Below are 21749 nucleotides of genomic sequence, written 5' to 3'. Positions count from 1 at the left end.
ATGTTGTGAAGCGGAATTGATTGTACTGCCACTTCACAACATAAATCAAGTTGAAAGATAAGTGCCTAGTTAAGATTTCATCTGATGTTATGTGTTCATAAGTTTACATTGCCTTTTTTGCACAGCTATTTTGCACAGTAAATAATGCTATTTGCACAGCTTTGAAAATAGAAAAAAAAATATATATATATATATATATATATATATTTATGCTGTTATTTGCACAACATTTTTAAAAATAATTTAAGTTAAAAATAAATTTTCAATTCAAGTTTAAAATCATAAAAACATTGAGTAGTGTAGGTATAAATTTATAAAAACAGTGGCAAATTAAGTCACGTTAATAATTGAAGGTTTTGGATCAATGAAAGATACCCACACAATATTTTAGACAGCCAGATAGAAAGATGCTGCAAAAGGAAGGCACAAGGGGATGGGTGAGAGGGGAGGAAAGGTGCTGCACATGTGGGGGAGAGAAAAGAAAGAGGAAGAATTGGGGTGGAGGAGAGGAAGGGAGAGATGATCATTGTACATGAAAAAAATAAGACCTAGTGCGTTTTTTGGGCCCCAAATTAATATGACACTGTCTTATTTTCGGGGAAACAGATAATGAATTGATATGAATTGATGCTCAGTCTATAGCTACACACCTCATCAATACAATTCCGAAAATTAGAGAAACTATTATACAGAGAAATTCTAATACCACTCACAATCCTTTGCCTGTTACTGATAGTATTAAGTCAAAGAGCCTTCCATTCTCAGAATGTTCAAGATTCTCTTTGCCTATCCCTTCAAGACATTCAAAGATGCCTGAATTCATTAAATACTAAGGGAACCAAGGCTGAAATAATTCCCCCTTTCCTCTTGAGACGTTTTTTTCTCTACTTTTGGCCCAGATAGTTTGGATCTGGTTAGGTCAAGCCTAGCCTCTGGATCACTGCCCCATGATTGGAAAAAAATCTATCATCTACCCAATAATCAAAGATCATAAAACCAGTTCTCAAGAGGTTTCTAATTACCAGCCTATAACTAATGTTCCTTTCTTATCTAAGCTTACCGAAAAAATGGTCTTTAGGCAAGTTATGGACTTCATCAAAAAGACTAACGTGTTACAACCAAACAGGTTTCCTGAACTCTCACTTATAGGTCTGACTACAAAAATTCTATATCATCTTGATCACCATCAATCTGTATTACTCATTTCTTTAGATCTCTCTTCGGCCTTTGACACGATTGATCATAAACTTCTCTTGGAGCGCCTCCAAGATATTGGTATCACCGATCAAGTGTTGGATTGGTTTACATCTTTCTTCTCAGAACTAGAGAGCTGCACGGGAACGGGGATGATGGGAATCCCGCGGGTTCCCCCTTCGGGTCACGGGGATCCTGTGGGGACGCCACCTAGGGTCACGGGAATCCCGTGGGGACGCCCCCTAGGGTCGCGGGGATCCCGTGAGGATGCCTCCGAGGGTCGCGGGGTTCCTGCGGGGCTGGATGTACTCAGTCGCGCGGCTCTTCTTCTCCCTACCTGCTCTGCTTGCAGCACAGAGCCGAATGGAAGTCTTCCCGACGTCAGCGCTGAAGTCGGAGGGGAGGGAAGGCTTAAACAAAGCCCTCCCTCCCTCCGACGACAGCGCTGACGTCGGGAAGACTTCCGTTTGGCTCTGTGCTGCAGACAGGGCAGGTAAGGAGAAGGAGAGTAGCCTCGCGGCTCGAGTGGCGTACCAAGGGAGGGGGGCGGTCCGCCCCGGGTGCAGCACAGCCGGCCAGCTCCCCTTACTTTTGTGGCGCTTCCCCGACCGACCGACCAACAACAGCCCCATCTGACAAACCTCCCTGCCCTGTAGCCGCGAATCTAAATTACCTTCTTACAGCAGCTGTAAGAAGGTAATTTAGATTCGCGGTTAAGGGCAGGGAGGTTTGTCGGACCGGGCTTGTTCTGTTGTCGGGCGGGCGGGGAAGCACCACGATGGTAAGGGGGCAGGGAGAGAGAAAGGGAGGAAAGGTGGAGTGGAGAGGAAAAGACGCTTAAGGGAAATGGGTAAAACTGAGGGTGGAGAAGGACGCTGAAAGCACATGGGGAAGACAAAGGGGTGGAGAAGGATGCTGAAAGGCCATGGGGAAGACGGGGGGGGGAGAAGGATGCTGAAAGGACATGGGGAAGACAGAGGGGGGAGAAGGACACTGAAAGCACATGTGGAAGACAGAGGGGGGAGAAGGACGCTGACAGGACATGGGGAAGACGGGGGGGAGAAGGACGCTGACAGGACATGGGGAAGACGGGGGGAGAAGGACGCTGAAAGCACATGGGGAAGACAAAGGGGTGGAGAAGGACGCTGAAAGGACATGGGGAAGACGGGGGGGGGTTGGAGAAGGACGCTGAAAGGCCATGGGGAAGACAGAGGGGGAGAAGGACGCTGAAAGGACATGGGGAAGACAGAGGGGGGAGAAAGACACTGAAAGCACATGTGGAAGACAGAGGGGGGAGAAGGACGCTGACAGTACATTGGGAAGATGGAGGGGAGAAGGACGCTGAAAGGAAATGGGGAAGAGAGAGTGGGGAGAAGACGCTGGCAGGGAAGAAGACAGAGATGCCAGACTATGGGGGGAGCAGAGGGAAGAAGATGGGTGCCAGACCAATTTGGAAGGGGGGAGAAAGGGAGAGGCACAGTAACAGAGCAAATGGAAGACGCAGAGGGAAGAGAGACAGTGGACGGAAGGAATTGAATGAGAACATGAGGAAAGCAGAAACCAGGCAACAAAGGTAGGAAAATAATTCTATTTCTTTTTTTTTCTTTTTTTTTTGCTTCAGGATAAAGTAGTATATTAGTTGTGTTGATAAAAATTTATAAACATTAGAGACTCTGGTAGAAACCCGTTTACAAAGTATGCATTCTTCCCAATTAATATTTCCAAATTAATAAAGTCTTTTGCTTATTTATAAATGGGTTTCTACCAGAGCCTTTAATTCAGTAGCATAATTAAATGAAATAACTATTTCTGAAGTTTATAGGGACGGGCGGTGACGGAGGGGATTCCTCGCGGAGACGGGTGGGATTCCTCACGGGGACGGGTGGGACTTTGGCGGGGACGTGTGTGATTTCTGTCCCCGCGCAACTCTCTACTCAGAACGCACCTCTAAAGTAATCTTTAATACTGCATCTTCTAATCTTTTAAAAACAAGCACAGCATCCCTCAGGATTTAATATTATCATCTTTACTCATTAATATTTTTATGGCATCCCTCTTGACCTATCAGTTTTACGGTGTTCCCTTATGCTGACAATGTGCAGCTTATTCATCCTATAGATCTGAACAGTCCTGGTGAGGTAGCTATCATTAATGAAAAACTTGAGAGAATTAAACTCTGGTTGGATTCAAACATGTTATCCTTAAACATTAATAAGTCAAAAGTCATGACTTCTCCATTCAAAGGATTATGTATACAGGCCCCTTTAAAATTTGACTCTTCACCCATCATCTGTACCTTCATTAAAATTGTTAGGGGTCACTTTAGATAGCAAATTCTCTTATCATCCCCATATTAGTACGGTTGTCCAGCGATTATTTCACTGGCTAAGAATGATGAGATCAGTTTCTAAACTTTTGAATACTGCATGTTTGAACATCCTAATCCATTCCCTTGTTATTTCGTGTATAGATTACTGCAATACCCTCTTAAAAGGAATAACAAAAAAAGAACTTAGGCGACTTCAGATTGTGCAAAATACAGCAGTAAAAATCATTTATAATGCAAAGATATATGGCCCGCCTCCCCCTTCTGCATAAAGCACATTGGCTCCCTATCGAGCACCAAATTAGTTACAAAATTCATATAATCAGCCAGAATTTATTGATAAACTACTTATTCCATACGGCCCACCCAGATCTCTCTGTTCTGCAGCTCAAAATCTCCTTAACATTCCATCCTTAAACTATATTAACACTTTAAGATCCAATAATTTTGCAGTGACAGCACCTTCCCTTTGGAATTCCATTCCTAATTCCATAAGGGAAGAAGCTTCCGTAGACCTTTCAAGATTCAGTTGAAGACATTCCTATTCATAGTCGCTTTTGATACATAACTTCCTTCGTAAAGGCAACAGTCTCATTGTTGTTTTTCAGGTCAACCCTCTCCTTATTGTTCTTCCCTTTACTTATTGTATTTCTCCCCCTTTCCCTCTTGTTTTGACTTTTCTTTGTCTGGTGTATATATTTTTGTTTTTACTGATCAATCTCCAGTAATGATATGTTCTATTATTAATCATTTGTTTTTAATAATAATAATAATAATAATAACTTTATTCTTCTATATCGCCATAGTCGTGAGACTTCTAGGCGGTTCACACCGAAGAGAGCTGGACAATCAGCGAGTTACAATGTGTTGAAGTCCGGGATACAGTATATAGAAACTTACAAAAAGCATATAGAATCTCACAAAAGGTCCGGGATACAGCGTATAGAAACTTACAAGAGCATATAGAGTCTTACAAAAAGGCAGAGATACCGCATATGGAATCTTACAAAAGGCAGTGAAAATACAGCAAACAGAGTCTTAAAAAGGCAGCAGAATATAATGTTACATAGAAACATAGAAATAGACGGCAGATAAGGGCCACGGCCCATCCAGTCTGCCCACCGCAATGACCCTTCCCCACCTAACTCAGTGAATAGATCCCACGTATCTATCCCATTTGGCCTTAAAATCAGGCACGCTGCTGGCCTCAGTGACCTGAAGTGGAAGATTATTCCAGCGGTCAACCACTCTCTCAGTGAAAAAGAATTTCCTGGTGTCACTGTGCAGTTTCCCTCCCCTGATTTTCCACGGGTGCCCCCTGGTTGCCGTGGGACCCTTGAGAAGAAAGATATCTTCTTCCACTTCGATGCGACCCGTGAGATACTTGAACGTCTCGATCATGTCTCCCCTCTCTCTGCGTTCCTCGAGTGAGTAGAGCTGTAACTTATCCAGCCTTTCCTCGTAAGGGAGATCCTTGAGACCAGCGATCATCCGGGTTGCCATTCTCTGCACCGACTCTAGTCTCAGCACATCTTTTCGGTAATGCGGCCTCCAAAATTGCACACAGTACTCCAGGTGTGGTCTCACCATGGATCTATACAAGGGCATAATGACTTCAGGCTTACGGCTGACGAAACTCCTGCGTATGCAACCTATGATTTGCCTTGCTTTGGAGGAAGCTTGCTCCACTTGATTGGCAGCCTTCATGTCCTCACTGACGATCACCCCTATATACTGTTAGACATTTCAGATTTGAAAGCAGGAGTGGACATTAGTGTTAGGTGTAGATACTTTTTTAGGTGACAATTCTGTTGAATAAGGCAGTTTTTATGGCCATTGTATGCTGATAATGAATTTTATTGTGCACCGCTTTGAATTTTAGATAAACCTTGAAACCTTGATGTGGATGTGTTTTGCTGCAAATTCCTATCACATAGAAAGCAACTGTCTTTATTTATTTATTTATTTATTTCAATTTATATCCCATCCTCCCAGAAAGCGCAGAATGGATTACAAGTTAGCATACATAGTTGCAAACCAACAATGAGGAAACATAGCATCAACACTTAGGAGGAGACACAGATATTATACAGGAGAGGAGAGCAATATGGGCATGACAGTAATGCAGCGTACCATTGGACGATTGTTCTGTAGCCTGTAAGTGTTGCAGAGACACTTGCAATCCTATGCCTAGCCCCAGGAGTCTGTTTTTGTCTGCCCCTGTAGATCAGTGGTCTCAAACTCGCGGCCCGCCAGGTACTATTTTGAGGCCCTCGGTATGTTTATCATAATCACAAAACAGTTTCTTGATCATATGTCTTTTTAGCTATAAATTATAATATTATTATTAAGACTTAGCCAAAAGGAAAGATTTATAAACTATAAAGAGTTTTACCTCATGCAAAATTGTCATTTATTTATTTCATAAGACATTAACTCTTTTTTCTGAGGCCCTCCAAGTACCTACAAAATCCAAAATGTGGCCCTGCAAAGGGTTTGAGTTTGAGACCACTGCTGTAGATTCAGCTTTTCATTCCAAATCCTATAATGTGGAATGGTTAAGGCTATCAGCAGAAAGGAAAAATGATGATTTCTTTGTGACAGAGCTACAGAAAACTTTGGTGATGGTTTCTGTCAGTAAGTTAGCTTTTTTTTCTCTGTATCATTTCTTTGTACCAGACCCAGGGTCTAATGGAAGAGGATCAGAGTCGAGGGGTCTGTCCCAGCTCTCCAGTGCGAGTGCCTCCAGAGTCCCCCACTACTCCAGCACGATCTGTACGTTATCGCCGAATCAACAGCCCAGAGTCAGATCGTGTATCCACGGCCGAGGGCAAAGTAGATCTCTTCGAAAGAAGGTTTGCTGAACTTTTTAGTTAGTGCGTTATTTTCTTCTCCATACACTTAATTACAAGCTGCTGAATCACTCTCCTACTGTGCTTAAGCCAGTGTTCCACAAGTGGAACATATATTCAAATTGTTGTATCTTAGGATCTATTGCATCAATTTGGTTTAAACTTTGCAAATAAGAAGAGGCAGACAGGCTGTCTCCAGGAATGGGAAAAATTTCAACTAATTTATGTAATTACAACTATGTTATGATCACAACTCAAAACAAATATACTTTCAACGTGGTTTACACTATAACTATACTAACATTGAAACACAATGGGTATACTATATCTTCCACCCTTAAATCTCTAAACTCTACTCACACTCTATTACACTACAAGTGGAAAAATAGCCTCAGGGTAGAGTAGCTGTATAATTGCATAGGGTCACAACCGTTCACTCACATTTTCAATCATAGACTAAACCACCTCCCCCCTCTTTTAATATTATTAAATTATTTAATTTCTTTGTATCTTTTTTTCAATTTATCCTTATCTCTTTTATTATTTTAATACTTCTACCATTAAAAATTCTCCATCAATATTCTTTATAAACCTGCTTTATAAAACTTATTCATCCATTGCCAGGGGGGCCGATTTCATTCTTTCTTATGATAAGTTCATAAAAGTATATATCCAGTCCGCTGAATAGTAAATTCATAAATCGTCATGATACTTCTTAATCCATCTCAATAGAAGAACTGGAGATATAGTTGTTCTAATAAACTCATGACAAGATCATATCATATCGATTTTCATAAGACATAGTATATAATCCAGCAGGAAAACACTGCACTGTGTGTTTATATTTCCATATTTATATTATTTGAAACAAGCCATGTAACTTCTAAATTATTACTGTTACTTGGCTTATTTAGCGCATTTTCACTCTGTTTATTCTTTCTCTTTCCAGACTGTGTTTTGCGGCTTTCCAAATTCTAACTGCTGCCTCAGGGAATTATTCAGAGTGATTTAGCTAAAGCAAAAGAAATATCATAGATTTACTACTCTTAATTCTCTTCTTTTAGTATGTTTTATCATATAGATTCAATACTCCATTGGAGCCCATACCTTGCACATCTCCAGGCCCACAGTTCTTCCAGTGGCTACTACAGAAAATGGCGGCGGCGTCTTTTTGTATATAAACGCCCTGAATGCAGTGAGTGTAGTGACGTCAGGCCAGTCAAAACAGAGACAACCGGGCTTTTAAATTTCACATTCAAAAAGGGTATCTTACATATCTTTCTGCCCCCATTATATTTTTAGTAGAATATTTAGTTTTTAACAGGGAACCTAGTAAAAATGTTGCCATTCCATACTTCTATTCAATCCTTTAGGGATCAAAGTGTTGAGCTTATAAATCCATTTCTGCTCCCTTTGAGCCAAGTATTTACTGGACTCCCCTCCTCTCCTCCCCCTATATACTTTCTCCAAGACCAAAACTCTGAATGAGGAAAATATATGATGTTTTTCAACACAATGTCTAACTAATGATGCTCCCATTATTTGACGTTAAACCTCATCTGCCATGTCGCGGCCCATTTCTCGAGTGTGTTTGTCATGTTGCAGGTCTTCACAATCCTCCTGCGTCTTCACTACTCTGAATAAAGTTGTATCGTCTGCAAATTTAATCACTTCACTCGTCATACCAATTTCCAGGTCGTTTATAAATATGTTGAAGAGCACGGGTCCAAGCACCGAACCCTGCAGCACTCCACTCGTGATGCTTTTCCAGTCCAAGAATTGTTCATTTAACCCCACTCTCTGTTTCCTATCCGCCAGCCAGTTTTTGATCCATGTGAGTATTTCACCCTCAATTCCATGGCTTGCAATTTTTCAAAGTAGTCGTTCATGTAGAACCTTGTCGAACACCTTCTGAAAATCCAGATATACAATGACGACCGGGTCACCCTTGTCTATCTGCCTATTTACTCCCTCAAAGCAGTGCAGAAAGTTCATCAAGCAAGATCTTCCTTTGCTAAAGCCGTGCTGGCTGGTCCTTATCAGATTGTGTCTGTCAAAGTGATCAATGATGCGGTCCTTTACCAGCTCCTCTACCATCTTTCCTAGTACCGAGGTCAAACTCACCGGTCTGTAGTTTCCCAGATCTCCCCTCGAACCTTTCTTGAAGATCGGCGTAACATTATCCACTTTCCAGTCTTCTGGAATCCTTCCTGATTTGATCGACAGATTGGCTGTTAGTTGAAGCAGTTCAGCTATAGCCCCTTTCAGTTCCTTGATTACCCTTGGATGGATGCAATGCAGTCCAGGGGATTTATCGTTTTTAAGCCTATTAATTTGCCTGCATACCTCTTCTAGACTGACCGTCAACCTTGTCAGTTTCTCGTCTTCATTTCCTTTGTATAGCCTGTCGGCTTCCGGTATTTTGTGTATATCTTCTTCGGTAATTACAGACGGAAAAAAATATGTTCAGTTTGTCAGCGATAGCTTTTTCCTCCTTTAGCACTCCCTTTATTCCATGGTCATCCAATGGCCCCACCGCTTCCTTCGCGAGTCGTTTCCCCTTAATAAGAACATAAGAAACGCCCTCACCGGATCAGACCGAGGTCCATCTAGTCCGGCGATCCGCACACGCGGCGGCCCATTTAGGTACTCCTTTTTGGAGACCCGGATTTACCGTATCCCTCAATATGATATGCAAGAAGGTGTGCATCCAACTTGCGCTTAAATCCCAGAACAGTAGTCTCCTCCACAACCTCCTCCGGGAGTGCATTCCAAGCACCCACCACTCACTGTGTGAAACAGAATTTCCTGACATTTGTCCTAAACCTGCTGCCACTCAGTTTCAGGCTATGTCCTCTTGTCCGTGTCACATCAGAATATTTCAGTAATGCTTCTTCTTGGTCTATTTTATCAAATCCTTTTAATATTTTAAAAGTCTCTATCAAATCCCCTCTCAGTCTTCTCTTCTCAAGGGTAAACAGTCCCAGCTTCCTGAGTCGATCTTTATAGCTCAAATGTTCCATTCCTTTGATAAGTTTCGTGGCTCGCCTCTGCACTCTCTCCAACAGAGTTATATCCTTTTTAAGGTATGGAGACCAGTTTTTTGCCTCCTTGGCTATTTTTTCCTTGTAGTCTATCTGTCTTTCCGCTTTATGGCACCTGCTTTGATGTTTGTGCTTTTTCCAGTTTTCATTCGTTTTTGACCTTTTCCATTCCTTAAACAAAGTCTTCTTGTCTCTGATCACTTCCTTCACCGCTACAATGAGCCACGCCAGTTCCTTGTTCTTTTTCCTCTTGGATCCCTTGTTGATACGCGGTATATATAGATTTTGCGCCTCGATGATTGTGTCCTTAAAAAGGGACCACTCTTTCTTTAAAGTTTTTACAGTGCTTATCCTCTTCTTAATCTTCTTCCCCACCATGAGTCTCATCCCTTCGTAATTCCCTTTTCTGAAGTTCAGTTCAGTGCCGTGGCTGTCGTTCTGGATCGATGTTTCACCCTTGTGTCCAGGTCGATGCGGGTCAAATTGTGATCACTGGTTCCCAGCTTCCCCTCAACTTCTACACCTTGCGCCGGTCCTCGTAGTCCATTTAGAATTAAGTCCAGAATTGCATTTCCTCTCGTATTTTCCTTGACAAGTTGTTCCAGGAAACAATCACCTACAGCATCTAGGAACTACTGCAGCTGGAGGTGCCTAGGTCCCAGCCTATCCCTGGATAAGTGAAGTCACCCACGATAACCGCTGCCTCCCTTGCAGTTGCATTTAATCTCGTCCATCATTTCACCATCAGTTTCTTCGGACTGTCCTGGGGGTCGGTAGTAGATGCCATCTTTGTTTCCATTCCATTTGTTCCCGGAATTTTGACCCATAGAGACTCTACCTTATTTTTCATTTCCGGCGTGTTCTCTCTGGTAGACTCGATTCCCTCTTTAGCGTGTATAGGGCAATACCCCCACCTTTTTTACCCACTCTCTCTGCAGTATAGCTTGTGTTTCAATGTTAGTATAGTTTTAGTGTAACTATGCTATGATACCACGTCCATCAAATGTTCTATCACTAAACTAGTTTCCTTTATTTTAAATATATTATCATGTTCTCTGACTGACTTGTCATCTTTTCATGCTGATATATAGTTGTTTTTGCACATTCTGTTCAATGTTTTATTTGCATGTTCCACATATGCAACATTGGCTTCTACAACTACATTTTTCTTTATTTACAGAAACTTATAATTGCTGTTAGTTGTCTATGATACCTCTTAGATGTTTTATTACGTTTGAGGAAGCTGTTGCCTTAGTTACTGAAGCTGAAGATCTTGAAGAAGAACCTGAAATAACTATTTTACCAGTTGATGATATTTTAGAAGCATCTGATGAGGAGAGAGCATTGATTATGATCATCTAGATCAGTGTCTCTCAAACGTTCTCGAGCCTGGGCACACTAAAGGTAGTGGCCACGGCTCAAGGCACCCAGAAGTGCGCAGATATCGCCATGATGACATCATGCACATGCGTGATATCATCACTCTGACATCCAAACATGTGCAGAGGCCCTCCAGACAAGCCCTGAAATGCCAGTAGGGAAGTCTAACAAATATCAACTGAGTACCCCCAATCACAGACCTCCCAAACTCCACCCTACACTCACCCAAACTCTTCCCCAGATCCCACCCTGTTTACTAATTGTAATGCATTTTTTTTCCATTCATTTTTCATATACACACAGTATACACAGCAGATATAAATTCTCAAAACTGACACATTTCAATCACTATATTGAAAATAAAATCATTTTCCCTACCTTGTTGTCTGGTGACTTTATTTTTCTGTGCTTTTAACTATGTTTCCAGTGTATTCTTATCCATTGATTGTTTTTCTCTCCCTCTTCACTTTCTGCCTTGCATCCATCTTTAAAAATAGAACAAAACACAAAAAACCTTCTCATCAGTACTGAGCAAGTTTCTCAAATACAGTGGTGCCTCACACAACGAACTTAATTCGTTCCAGGAGCAAGTTTGTTATGCGAAAAGTTCGTTATGTGAAACGCGTTAAGCGCAGTGACTAACGACTGCCTGCGCGGAAGGATGCAATACATCGGCAGCGATCGTGGAAGCTCGGGCGACTTCGTTGTGTGAAACGAAGTTCGTTGTATGAATCATGACATGAAGTTCGTTGTGTGCAGCGTTCGCTGTGCGAGGCGTTCTTTATGCGAGGCACCACTGTAGTATCTTCATATAACATTTAAAGGCTCTTAAATATTTAAATGTGCTCATAAGCTCTTCAGCAAGGCGCCACAGTAGCGGTACAATGTCGTTGGAAAGGTGCTTGAATTTTAATCATAACACATTGGATGGAGCAAGGATACTTGCTTCTACTAGAGTGGCAAATGTTATGGCTCTACAAAAGTTGTTTAACAGTAGACCACTTATCTGAAAAGGTCAGTTCACGGCTCCAACACAGTCTGTGTTTCGCTACGCTACAACTTTTGTAGAGCCATAACATTTCCCACTCCAGTAGAAGCAAGCATCCTTGCTCCATCCAATGTGTTATGATTAAAATTCAAGCACCTTTCCAGCGACATTGTACCGCTGCTGTGGCGCCTTGCTGAAGAGCTTATGAGCACATTTAAATATTTAAAAGCCTTTAAATGTTATATGAAGATACTATTTGAGAAACTTGCCCAATATTGATGAGAGGGGTTTTTTTGTGTTATGTTTTATTTTGAAAGTATTGCCCCCTCAAGTGGACTATAATTTAAAATCCCCGGTCTGTTTGGATCAAACTTGCATCCATCTTTGGCATTAACTTAACATTCAATATTTCCATTTTTCTGCTTTCTTCTCAAAATCTGCTTTTCCATGTCTTCCCTTCCTATCTCTTTCCTCCCTAGTTCCATGGTCTGACATCTCTCTCCTTCCCTCCTCCCCCCCCCAGTGGTCCGACAACATCTCTCCTTCCTTTTCCCCTTTCCCAGTCTGGCATCTCTCTCTACTACCACTACTATTATTATTTCTATAGCGCTACCAGACTTCCCCCCTTCCCTTCCATTCCCTGGTCTGTTATCTCTCCCTTCCTTTAGTCATCTCTCCCCTCCCCCGCCCCCCCAGCATAACATTTCTCTTTCCCTTCCTCCTTTCTGCCCCCTGCAGTTCATATCCCTTCCCTTCCTCCTTTGTAGCCCCCTCCCAGTCCAACATTTCTTCCTCCTTTCCACCAATACAACATTTTTTCTCTCTTCCTCCTGCATGCTTCTCCTCTAGTCCTCCTTCCCTCCCCAAAACATCTCTCGCTCTCGCTCTCTCCCTCCATGGGTCCAACTTTTTACTCTCTGCCCTCTCCCCCTTCCCTAGAGTGTAACATTTCTCCCTCCCTCCCCATCCATCTCGCCCTTTCCATGAGTCCAACACTTTCTCCCTCCTGCATGCTTTCTCTCTCTGTCCTTGCCTCTTCCCTCGAGTTGCATCCCTCCTTCCCACCCCCAACCCAACATGCTCTCTCCCCGTGCACCATCTCACCCTCTCCTCCAGTGTGTAGCACCTTTCCTTTCCCTCCCTTTCTGCCAGGTCCAGCAGCACCTCTTCTCCCTTCCTTTTACCTCCCCCTGTCCAGCATTTCCCCTTCTCCCTTCCCTCCCCCTGTCCAGCCTTACCCCTTCTCCCTTCCCTCCCCCATCCAGCATTACCCATTCTCCCTTCCCTCCTCCCACCCTGTCTAGCAGTACCACTTCCCCCTTCCCTGCGCCACATGTTAAGCAGAACCCCTTCTCCCTTCCCTGTCCAGCAATACCTCTCCTGTCTAGCCTAGTGGCAGCTCACTGTGTGCTTTTAACTTCAGCACACAACTGCCGCTAAGCAGTAGTTTAGCAGTGGTTTCATCAGGCAGCCTCGGGGCCTTTGCTAAGTCGGCCAGCTTTGATGATGTGATGCAGGCTGGCCTAGCAAAGGCCCCGAGGCTGCCTGATGAAACAACAGCTAAACTACTGCTTAGCAGCAGCTGTGTGCTGAAGTTAAAAGCACACAGAGCTGCCACTGCTGGTCCGGGGGTGCAGAGATGAGGAAGGCAGGAGTCCCGGTAGATACGTGACCAATGTGATGGTAGGAGAAGTCAGCTGACACAGGCGCTGGAGCCTCTCTTCCTGCCCAGTGAGCCATGGCACCCTTAAAATCTCAAAAGGCACACTAGTGTGACATGGCACACAGTTTGCGATACACTGATCTAGATGAACTAGAACCAGGCAAAATGTGTGGGCAATTAGATGTGCAAATTCATCCCCAAAATGACAATGAAAGTCTGGCAGATTCAGAAAATACATACTTAGTCCATTATGCCAAATTGAAGCGTCAAAAATCTGAACCAGTGAACTAGAAAGACATAGAAAATTCTATCAATCCACTTATCCAGGAACAGCCAAAGTCCCTACTAGACATCAATCCAACATTTGTTGTTATAACCCCTTTTGTCATTTTCATGGTGCTAATGGGTGCTGACTAAATTGAGTATTTGGTGAACATGCCAAACCTATATGCTCAGCAAAGGATGGCCAATCTGAACATAAATCCAGATGCTGTTACTATTTGGGTTTCTGCCAGGTACTTGTGACTTGGATTGGCCTCCGCAAAGACGAGATACTGGGCTAGATGGACCATTGTTCTCACGCAGTAAGGCTATTCTTTTATTCTTAAATATTTCAATTCCTTGGTCTTTTGACATTTAGCAGCCATCATAAAATTCTAAAAGAAGACCATTATTGGTTGACAGCTGAAGATTTATAATGTCCAAAAAGTGCTTTCTTGAATTGAAAACATATTTCCATTTAATCGACAATTTGAACTTGGAAAAGCTGCCAAAGCTGTGCCATTTATCTTCACTTGTCAAAGCAATTTCTGTTACATCTACTCAGGAGTCCGTATGTTAGGTGATCAATCCATTCCCATGAACTAGGTTTTGCAGAAGTGTGTTACAACATTCAGCACCTCCCACATTGTCAGTGGAGTGGGTGCTCCCATCAGTTTTTCCTTCCACCCACATTGTCAGTGGAGTGGAGTGCTCCCATCAGTTTTTCCTTCCACAAGCAAACTGTGCAGAGGTGTTTCTGATCTGCTCTGCTTAATTTTTATTATTTTCAGTTATAAGTTTGTTTGTTTTTATCTGAGGCTTTGGTGCCCTGAGACCCCAAATGTCGGGATTCTCTGTCTAGGAAAGAATGCAAGTTCCATGGAGCCGGACTGCAGCTCGCAGTGCAAACCTTTGGTTGGACCTGTGGAACCAGCATGCTGTGTGCTACTTCAGGGCTCAGGTTCTGTTCCCTTAAGAGCCAGCTCGCCTTCTCAATTTTTCAGTGGTTTGAGTGCAGAGTGTGGGCACCCTGAGTAAGAACCCTTAAGTTATCAAGGAGACAGCTGCATATTTTGCCTCCCCCCGTTGCACTTCGAGGTTCTGTGGGAGTGGAGATCTCGGATGGGGTCGGTCTGACTAGCAGCCTGAAGATTTCCTAGTTTGGAGTTGTTATATGAAATTTTTGAGACAGAAAGCCCTTTCCATCTCTTCCAGCTGCAGGAAAAACTGAAGGCAGGCACTTTCACAGAATTGTAAGTACAGCCTCATTATTTCCTGTTGGAAAATCAGGGGTGGGGATGTCCAAAATCCTCATTTTTGAGGGTTTCTGGGGTCAGGGCTCAAGTCCCCCATCTCCAAAATCCCTGTCTCAGCATTTTTTATTTTCAAAAATGTCTCCACGCAATTTTTCTGGTGGCAGCCATCTTGGATTTTAAACAGTCTTTTTCTGAAGCCTCTATCTGCCTCAAATCCCTCGATGTTTACAAAACTCGACAGGGATGGACTCCTCAGGGTGTGTTAACACCATTTCATGTACAGTTTACGCAGGATGGCTGGCAAAGGAGTATCCATGTACCGTGTGCCACAGTGCACACAAGGGAGGGATAGGAGCTTCAAACTTAGTCTCATCTGTGTTCTCCAGGGCTGGGGGAACTGCTGTAGGGCCAGGAAATAGGTAGAAAGTCCTGTCTGGAGACTGAGTTTCATGAAAATGTAAAGCGCAGATGCGTGAAGTCCATGGAACCCATGAAAGCCAGTCGGAGCTTCTGCAGGATTCGTTTATCTTCCCTGCACAAGGCTTCTCCCCAGAATGTGTATATCTTATGTACAGAGCATTTTTAATGGAGCCAGGACATGCAGTACAGCCTGAAAGTGAACCGCCATTAGTCCAGGGAGCATCTTCTCTTCTTTGATTTCTCCTCAGATAAGCAAGTTGCCCCTTTTGTCTCAGGGCTCAGAGATAGTCCTGGAAGAATCTGGTTCCCTGCTTGGGTCTGGCAGTCAATATGCCTCTCTGGCACTTGACCAGGGGGATGACCCTTTGATCCACTGGCTATTCAAGTTGGTCTCTGTCTACCATTGTATAGCAGATGCTAATAAGGAGTTGAAGCTGGAGGCTCAGCCCTCCATTTCCCAATGCATGGTCATGAGCGGCTCCAGTGCTCAGATCTCCTTTGAATGATCATGACTTCCCAATTGACTATTCCATAAAAATTTTGGGAGTGACATTGGATCGATCCCTGACTTTAGATGAACATATGGATGCATTGGTTAGAAAATGCTTCTCAGTATTGTGGAAACTAAGATCTATCAGAAAATATTTTGATGCTGTCTCATTCCGTTTATTGGTTCAATCTTCCATTCTAAGTATGTTTAACTACTGTAATATAATTTACTTGGGAACTTTTAAGAAAACTCTTCACCGACTTTGAGTTATTCAAAACTTGGCTGTTAGATTGATCTTTGAAACATAGAAACTGACGGCAGAAAAGGGCCAAGGCCCATCTAGTCTGCCCATACCAATGTCCCACCCCCTAACTCCCTCCATGAAGAGATCCTACGTGCCAATCCCATTTTTTCTTAAAATCTGACACGCTGCTGGCCTCAATTACCTCCAGTGGAAGACTATTCCAGCGATCAACCACTCTTTCGGTGAAAAAATATTTTCTGGTGTCACCATGAAATTTCCCACCCCTGAGTTTCAACGGATGCCCTCTTGTTGCCATGGGACCTTTAAGAAAAAAGATATCTTCCTCCACCTTGATAAGGCCCGTGACATATTTGAACGTCTTGATCATGTCCCCCCTCTCTCTGCGTTCCTCGAGTGAATATAGATGCAACTTATGCAGCCGTTCCCCATATGGGAGATCCTTGAGTCCTGAGACCATCCGGGTGGCCATTCTCTGAACCGACTCAACTCTCCGCACATCTTTGTGGTAATGTGGCCTCCAGAATTGTACACAGTATTCCAGATGGGGTCTCATCATGGATCTGTACAAAAGCATTATGACCTCGGGTTTACGGCTGACGAAGCTTCTACAGATACAACCCATGATTTGTCTAGCTTTGGATGAAGCTTTCTCCACTTGATTTGCAGACTTCATGTCTTCACTAATGATCACCCCCAAGTCTCGTTCTGCTACAGTCCTTGCTAGGGTCTCACCATTCAGGGTGTAAGACGTGCATTGATTTTTGCTGCCAAGGTGCATGACCTTGCATTTTTTGGCATTGAAACTTAGTTGCCAGGTCCTTGACCAATGCTCCAGTAGGAGCAGGTCATGTGTCATACTGTCGGATATTGAGCCTTTGTCAGGTACTGTGCTTTTGTCTGTTGTGCTCTTGCCCACTATGTTGCATGGTTTGGCGTCATCGGCGAATAACGTAATTTTACCTCGAAGACCCTTAGCCAAGTCACTTACGAAGATGTTGAATAGGATAGGGCCCAAGACTGAGCCCTGTGGCACTCCACTGATCACTTCCGTTGTTTCTGAGGGGGTGCCGTTTACCACCACCCTTTGAAGTCTACTACTAAGCCAGTCCCTATTATCAAAAATTTCACTGGTTGCCCCTGGAAGCAAGAGTTCTGTTCAAATTATCTTGTCTTTGTTTTAAATCAATATTTGGGTTGGCCCCCTACTAATCTGGTATCTCATTTTAGACTGAATTGTTCTAACTGGCCTACTCGTGGAATTCACATGTTCACTTATCCTACAATAAAGGCCTGTCGATATAAAAGATTCTTAGATGGAACTCTTGCTTTCCAGGCTGGTAAATTGAATGAATGGTTGGGTAATATCATTATGCATTCCTCATCCTAAACTAAACTAAACCTTAAGTTTATATACCGCATCATCTCCACGGAAGTAGAGCTCGGTACGGTTTACAAGAACTTAAAAAATGAGAAAGGAAGGGAAAAGGTTTACATAAGTTTATAAATAGAGTGGAAAGTAAGGGAAAAGAAATTACATGTTAAAGAAGAGCCAGGTTTTTAGTTGTTTGCGGAATAAATGGAGGGCGCTCAGGTTCCGCAGAGGGGTAGTAAGGTCGTTCTAGAGACCTGTGATTTTGAATAGAAGTGATTTTCCCAGTTTACCTGCATGAAGAATAAGGTTTAGTTTAGTTTAGTTTAGTTTAGTTCTTCGAGGGAGTAAACAGGCAGATAGAAACAGAAACATAGAAATAGATGGCAGATAAGGGCCACGGCCCATCTAGTCTGCCCACCCCAATGACCCTCCCCTACCTTTCTCTGTGAATAGATCCCATGTGTCTATCCCATTTGGCCTTAAAATCAGGCACGCTGCTGGCCTCAATCACCTGAAGTGGAAGACTATTCCAGCGATCAACCACCCTTTCAGTGAAAAAGAATTTCCTGGTGTCCCCGTGCAGTTTCCCGCCCCTGATTTTCCACGGATGCCCCCTTGTTGCCGCGGGACCCTTGAAAAAGAAGATATCTTCTTCCACCTCGATGCGGCCCGTGAGATACTTGAATGTCTCGATCATGTCACCCCTCACTCTGCGTTCCTCGAGTGAGTATAGCTGCAACTTATCCAGTCGTTCCTCGTACGGGAGATCCTTGAGTCCCGAGACCATCCGGGTGGCCATTCTCTGGACCGACTCCAGTCTCAGCACATCCTTAGGGTAATGCGGCCTCCAGAATTGCACATAGTATTCCAGGTGGGGCCTCACCATGGATCTATACAATGGCATAATGACTTCAGGCTTATGGCTGACGAAACTCCTGCATATGCAACCTATGATTTGCCTTGCCTTGGATGAAGCTTACTCCACTTGATTGGCAGTCTTCATGTTCTCACTGACAATCACCCCTAAGTCTCGTTCTGCTTCAGTTCTTGTTAGGATCTCGCCATTAAGGGTGTAAGTCTTGCATGGATTTTGGCTGCCCAGGTGCATGACTTTGCATTTTTTGGCATTGAAGCTGAGTTGCCAGGACCTAGACCAGCGCTCCAGTAGGAGTAGGTCGTGCATCATGTTGTCGGACATTGAATTTATGTCTGTTGTGCTTTTGCCCACTACATCGCTTAGTTTGGCGTCATCGGCGAATAATGTTATTTTACCTCGCAGCTCTTCTGCCAAGTCTTTTATAAAGATGTTGAATAGGATCAGGCCCAGGACCGAGCCCTGCGGCACTCCACTGATTACCTCCGTCAATTCAGAGGGGGTGCCATTCACCACTACCCTCTGAAGCCTACCTCCAAGCCAGTTCCCAACCCATTTCGTAAATGTGTCGCCCAATCCTATAGAACTCATCTTGCTCAGCAACCTGCGGTGTGGTACGCTATCGAATGCTTTACTGAAGTCCAGGTATACGATGTCCAGGGACTTCCCAACATACAGCTTCCTCGTCACCCAGTCAAAGAAGCTGATCAGGTTGGATTGGCAGGATCTCTCCTTAGTAAATCCATGTTGACGGGAATCCCGTAGATTCTCCTCGTTCAGGATCGTATCCAATTGGCGTTTGATTACAGTTTCCATTAGTTTGCACACTATTGATGTGAAACTCACCAGTCTGTAGTTTGCTGTCTCCATCTTGGAGCCTTATTGTGGAGTGGAATGACGTTAGCCGTCTTCCAGTCCAACGGGACGTTACCCGTACTAAGGGAGAGATTGAAGAGCGCGGATAGCGGTTCCGCCAAGACATCACACAATTCCCTGAGCACCCTGGGGTGTAGGTTGTCAGGCCCCATTGCCTTGTTAACCTTAAGCTTTGACAGCTCACAGTAGACACCGCTGGGTGTAAACTCGAAATTACTAAACGGGTCATCTGCGTCAACCCTTGTCTGTAGCTGAGGGCAGAGTCCTGGTGCCTCGCAGGTGAAGACTGAGCAGAAGTATTCATTTAACAGTTCGGCTTTTTCCGAGTCCGCTTCTACATAGCCTCCGTCTGGTTTCCTAAGACGTACTATCCCGCATAAGTTCTTATTTCTGTCACTGATATACCTGAAGAAGGATGTATCTCCTTTCTGGATGTTCTTCGCTAGAGACTCTTCCATGCGGAGACAAGGGTGACCCGGTCGACATCGTATATCTGGATTTTCTGAAGGCGTTCGACAAGGTTCCGCAGGAACGACTTTGAAAAATTGCGAACCATGGAATCGAGGGTGAAATACTCACGTAGAAACAGAGAGTGGGGGTAAATAGATAATACTCGGACTGGAAAAGCGTCATGAGTGGAGTGCCGCGGGGTTCGGTGTTTGGACCCGTGCTCTTCACCTGGAATACTGCGTCGAGCACTGGTTGCCATACATGAAGAAGGACACAGTACTACTCGAAAGGGTCCAGAGAAGAGTGACTAAAATGGTTAAAGGGCTGGAGGAGTTGCCGTACAGTGAGAGATTAGAGAAACTGGACCTCTTCTCCTTTGAAAAGAGGAGACTGAGAGGGGACATGACCAAAACATTCAAGATAATGAAGGGAATAGACTTAGTAGATAAGGACAAGTTGTTCACCCTCTCCAAGGTAGGGAGAACGAGAGGGCACTCTCTAAAGTTGAAAGGAGATAGATTCCGTACAAACGTAAGGAAGTTCTTCTTCACCCAGAGAGTGGTGGAAAACTGGAACGCTCTTCCGGAATCTGTCATAGGGGAAAACATCCTCCAGGGATTCAAGACAAAGTTAGACAAGTTCCTGCTGAACAAGACCATACGCTGGTAGGGCTAGTTTCAGTTAGGTCGCTGGCCTTTGACCAGAGGGCCGCCGTGTGAGCAGACTGCTTGGCATGATGGACCATTGGTCTGACCCAGCAGCGGCAATTCTTATGTTCTTATGTGTCTAGTGGTCCTGAACTGCAGGGTCTTGTAGCTGAACCCACTAGTTGCTTGCAGAAAACTGTCAATCATGTTTTCAACTCTACCTCCTTCTCAGGAGCTGCTCAGGCACATTCAGGAAGCAGCGCGTGGCCAGGCTGGAGCGCGAAAATCTCGCGCCTGCCATGTGTGCCGCTGGCCCCGAAGGAGAAAGGAGAGTGGCTGGCTTTCAGGTAGACAAATCTACAGGCTCTGTGCCCATTGAATTTTTACATTTAACCATACAAACAAAACCTAGAACAGATATACTGCTAATTTATCTCCCTCCACCGATAAACTCTGATATGGCATTTCTGATGTCTTTACTGTTTGAATTTGGCAGTTCTTCTTCAAATCCATTAATTTTAGGGGATTTCAACATCCATTTTGATGATCAAAATAACAATTTCACTAAAACTGTTCTCTCCCATATCAATCAATTAGACCTGTATTCTTTAATAACCCAACCAACACATCAAGCAGGTCACACTATTGACACAGTGTTAATTCCAATTTTGGCAAAGAACAATTTTTCCTTAAATTGTTGTCATCCAGTTCCCTGGTCTGATCACTTTTTTATTTCACTAACATATGTTAGCCTTTTTACCAGACCTAATTCTACACGTCAAACAATTTCATACAGGAATTTTAACGATCTCTCATATGATTCAATTCAATCTATGTTTCAACTAGATTTTTCAAAATCAACTACTACTTCAATTGATGATTTAACCAACTTATGGAATAATGCCATTCAAACTACTTTAAATAAACTTGTTCCAATACAAAAAAAGATAATTTCGGCTCGAAAATGTAGTAATCCTTGGTTTACCACAGATCTTTTACTCCTTAAGAAACAATTAAGATCTCTTGAACGGAGATGAAGGAAGGATAAATCCCAGGAAAATCTCTTTACATACAGGGACCATATGAAATTTTATAAAACAAAAATTAATCAAACTAAAATGAAATACTATTCTGAAAAGATTTTTAAAGCTAAAAATCCTTCAATGCTTTATAACATTCTTAACAAAATAACATCTCATAAAATACAAAATGATTCCAATGGCATAGCCCCAACAGCCCAGGAAATTACTAATATTAGGAAATCATTTACAAATCTCTCACTTATAAGTGATTCTGAACAGACCAATTCAGATTTGCTATCCTCTAAATGCTCGAAATTCAAGATGCCTAGTTTAAATGAGATAGAAACTGTTCTAAAAACTCTGAATTTC

General features: G+C 43.3%; 1 protein-coding gene across 4 annotated transcripts in view; it reads left to right on the top strand.

Moving 5' to 3' along the window:
- Window positions 1-21749, top strand: part of TTBK1 (tau tubulin kinase 1) — a 542632-nt gene that overhangs the window by 337302 nt on the left and 183581 nt on the right. For all 4 annotated transcript variants that reach the window (XM_033936268.1, XM_033936264.1, XM_033936266.1 and 1 more), the window contains one exon: window positions 6200-6375. In XM_033936268.1, coding sequence (XP_033792159.1) covers window positions 6200-6375 — 176 coding nt within the window. The remainder of the gene's footprint in view (window positions 1-6199; window positions 6376-21749) is intronic.

Source organism: Geotrypetes seraphini, chromosome 3 (assembly GCF_902459505.1).
Source record: "Geotrypetes seraphini chromosome 3, aGeoSer1.1, whole genome shotgun sequence".
In the NCBI taxonomy this organism is placed as follows: domain Eukaryota; kingdom Metazoa; phylum Chordata; class Amphibia; order Gymnophiona; family Dermophiidae; genus Geotrypetes; species Geotrypetes seraphini.
The sequence above is the reverse complement of the archived record's forward strand: the minus strand, read 5'-3'. Positions and strand labels throughout refer to the sequence as shown.